At 45.5% G+C, this 1,445-nt stretch overlaps 1 protein-coding gene across 1 annotated transcript in view; it reads right to left on the minus strand.

Annotated features, from left to right (window-relative positions):
• LOC101854917 (ceramide kinase) overlaps positions 1 to 1,445 on the minus strand; it is a gene marked incomplete in the record, with an annotated part of 148,254 nt that overhangs the window by 105,365 nt on the left and 41,444 nt on the right. Inside the window, 1 exon segment of the mRNA XM_035970444.1 lies at positions 1,051 to 1,239. Within this exon segment, the coding sequence (XP_035826337.1) occupies positions 1,051 to 1,239 (189 nt within the window).

The following is a 1,445-nucleotide window of genomic DNA, read 5'->3' on the forward strand; positions in this document are numbered from 1 at the left end:
AGAGAGAGAGAGAGAGAGAGAGAGAGAGAGAGACAGACAGACAGACAGACAGAGAGAGGGGGGGCAAGGGGAAGAGAAAACGAAAAAACAATTCTAAAACTTAAAAACAGAAAATATTTCTGCAGCCCCGAGAGAGAGAGAGAGAGAGGGGGGGCAAGGGGAAGAGAAAACGAAAAAACAATTCTAAAACTTAAAAACAGAAAATATTTCTGCAGCCCCACGCAAGACCCATCCACGTACCATACACATATGCAAAAACAGTAAAGCTCAATTCATCTCAAACAACCAACCACCCGATGAAAATCACACAAACAGACCAAGAAAACTGTAATCAAAGACACAAACAAAGTTGGTGGCTGGCCGGTGCTTTCTAACATCGCCATTAACCTTCGGCATTTGTATGACCTATTTGTTGTGTAAGCGGAGTGAAATTCTTACCAAAACTACCGGTGTCTATGGTATAGTGGTTAGACGCTTAGCTGCCGCATACAGGAGACCCGAGTTCGATTCCAGAAAGGGCTGAACTTCGGTTGAGTAAAAAGGTGTTCCCGCATCCGATCCGGACATTGGGGATTGCCTTGTTAGTGAGACAACTTCCTGGGCCTTTAGCATAATATTGTGGTAGAGTGGCCAGTTCTTTCCACACCGCCAATACATGTACTTTACCAACTTGAAGTCAGGTACTCATTACTGCTGAGTGGGTAGGAGGTGGTGAAAAAAAATCAGTGTCCGAACCGATGCTCGACCCGGACTTTCCGCTTGGTTGAGTATCTCGGTCTTTCTGCTGGGATGTTGTAGTATTCCTTTCAGCCTGGGTTGGCTCTGTCAAGCAGGGTCAAAGCCCGCCTTGTATATGATTTTTAAGTGTGTAGATTTTGTTTGTTTGTTTGTTTGTTTGTTTGTTTGTTTGTTTGTTTGTTTTTTGTTGTTTTTTTGTTTGGGGTGGAGATGGACGCCTATATTTGAAATCTAAAATGTGTGATTTACTCAAACTAACAAACTAGACAAACAAACAAACCAACCAACCAAAGACAAGAAAACCCGACTGACCTGGCAGTGTGGTGGCGAAGCTGTTGTTGAGTTCTTTGCAAAGGTCCGGGTCACCGGACAGCACGAGTTTGGCCCAGGTCAGCGAATGACCTTTGCCCCGGGCGGCGTAGTGCACGACCACGCTGTTGAGCTCACTGTTGTCACGTGACTGCGTCTGCACAGCGAGGATATCGTCCAGGCTCACGCTCCCTGGAGACGAGAGAAGGATGGAGTTGAAGGATAAATAATGAGATGAATGGTGAAGAAAATGTTATGTGTATTCAGTATTTGTGGGATAACGTGCGTTGTTTGTCGGATTGGAGGACTGTCTTCGTGCAGAAAGGTTTCTCGAACACAAGACAGGGACACACACACACACACACACACACACACACACACACACACACACACACACA

This window comes from Aplysia californica, unplaced genomic scaffold (genome assembly GCF_000002075.1).
Source record: "Aplysia californica isolate F4 #8 unplaced genomic scaffold, AplCal3.0 scaffold00012, whole genome shotgun sequence".
NCBI classification, from domain to species: domain Eukaryota; kingdom Metazoa; phylum Mollusca; class Gastropoda; order Aplysiida; family Aplysiidae; genus Aplysia; species Aplysia californica.